This window comes from Sinocyclocheilus rhinocerous, unplaced genomic scaffold (assembly GCF_001515625.1).
Source record: "Sinocyclocheilus rhinocerous isolate Xijiao unplaced genomic scaffold, SAMN03320098_v1.1 scaffold1473, whole genome shotgun sequence".
Taxonomy (NCBI): Eukaryota; Metazoa; Chordata; class Actinopteri; order Cypriniformes; family Cyprinidae; genus Sinocyclocheilus; species Sinocyclocheilus rhinocerous.
Genome location: NW_015638582.1, coordinates 527753 through 528981, shown reverse-complemented (window position 1 = coordinate 528981; position 1229 = coordinate 527753). Strand labels below are relative to the sequence as shown.

General features: G+C 39.0%; 1 protein-coding gene across 2 annotated transcripts in view; it reads left to right on the top strand.

The window, feature by feature from the left end:
• Positions 1–1229, top strand: part of zc3h15 (zinc finger CCCH-type containing 15) — an 11302-nt gene that overhangs the window by 7672 nt on the left and 2401 nt on the right. For both annotated transcript variants that reach the window (XM_016565083.1, XM_016565085.1), the window contains exon 8: positions 32–166. In XM_016565083.1, coding sequence (XP_016420569.1) covers positions 32–166 — 135 coding nt within the window. The remainder of the gene's footprint in view (positions 1–31; positions 167–1229) is intronic.

Genomic DNA, 1229 nt, shown 5'->3' with positions numbered 1-1229 from the left:
ACTCCTCATCTCTTGCTTTCATGTCCTGCAGGTCAGTGGAAGGGAAGTGTTTGAGGTCAGACCTGAGCTTGTCGATGATGACGATGAAGAGGCCGATGATACAAAATACGCTGATGATGATGATTATGATGATGATGATGATGATGATGCTGAGGTTTATAACGAGGTGTGAAAAAAATACATTTTATATTATTTAACAGAATGCAACATTACCTAATATAAGCTATATACCACATGCGTAATTATTTTCGGACCAAGCAATCGAACCAAGTGTGAAAGCACCCTAAAAGTCCTGGTTCTTCAAAACTCCTCATCTCTTGCTTTCATGTCCTGCAGGTCAGTGGAAGGGAAGTGTTTGAGTTCAGACCTGAGCTTGTCGATGATGACGATAATTGTCCATGAAGGCTGGAAGTGAAAAACTCCTTATTCAGGTATGCAGAATTAAGTGTTTTCTTTTACTGATAAAATGAGCCCAAAAAAAAGAGGTTTAACTCAGACTGATGTCAAAAATGATTAAATCCCCACGAGAAATATTCAAAACTAATGCAATACAGAAATTGCAAAGTTAAGGCATGACCATTGGACAGTAAAATGCTCACTGGGTCAGCGGGGTCAGAAAAAACAGGTGGCGAAGAAAAAACACATGTTAACTGCAAAAGTATTAAGAATTAATGTGAAGAATTAGGTGTAAAACCATCAAGAACCATTTAGTCTCCAGCGCCACCATTTTCCAGAACTGCAACCGTCCTGGAGTCTCCAGAATTACAAGGTGTCAGGTTCTCAGAGACTTTGCTTGGGTAAAAAATCTTAAAAAATGACCCTCACTTAATAAGAATAACATGCTGAAGTATTGTGAAAAACATTAAGACAAATTTTTTTATAGACTTTATGGACAGAAGTTGTGAGTGACTCTTGAAGGACCAGCACCACATCCTCTTGTACCACTGTTTGAAGAATTTACTATCTAAATCTAAGCAAAGTCTCTGAGAACCTGACACCTTGTAATTCTGGAGACTCCAGGAAGGTTGCAGTTCTGGAAACTGGTGGCGCTGGAGACTAAATGGTTCTTGATGGTTTCACACCTTATTCTTCACATTAATTCCTAATTCTTCTGCGGTTAACGTGTCTTTTCTTCTCCACCTGTTTTTTCTGACCCCGCTGACCCAGTGAGCATTTTGCTGTCCAATGGTCATGTCTTAACTTTGCAATTTCTGTATTGCATTAGTTTT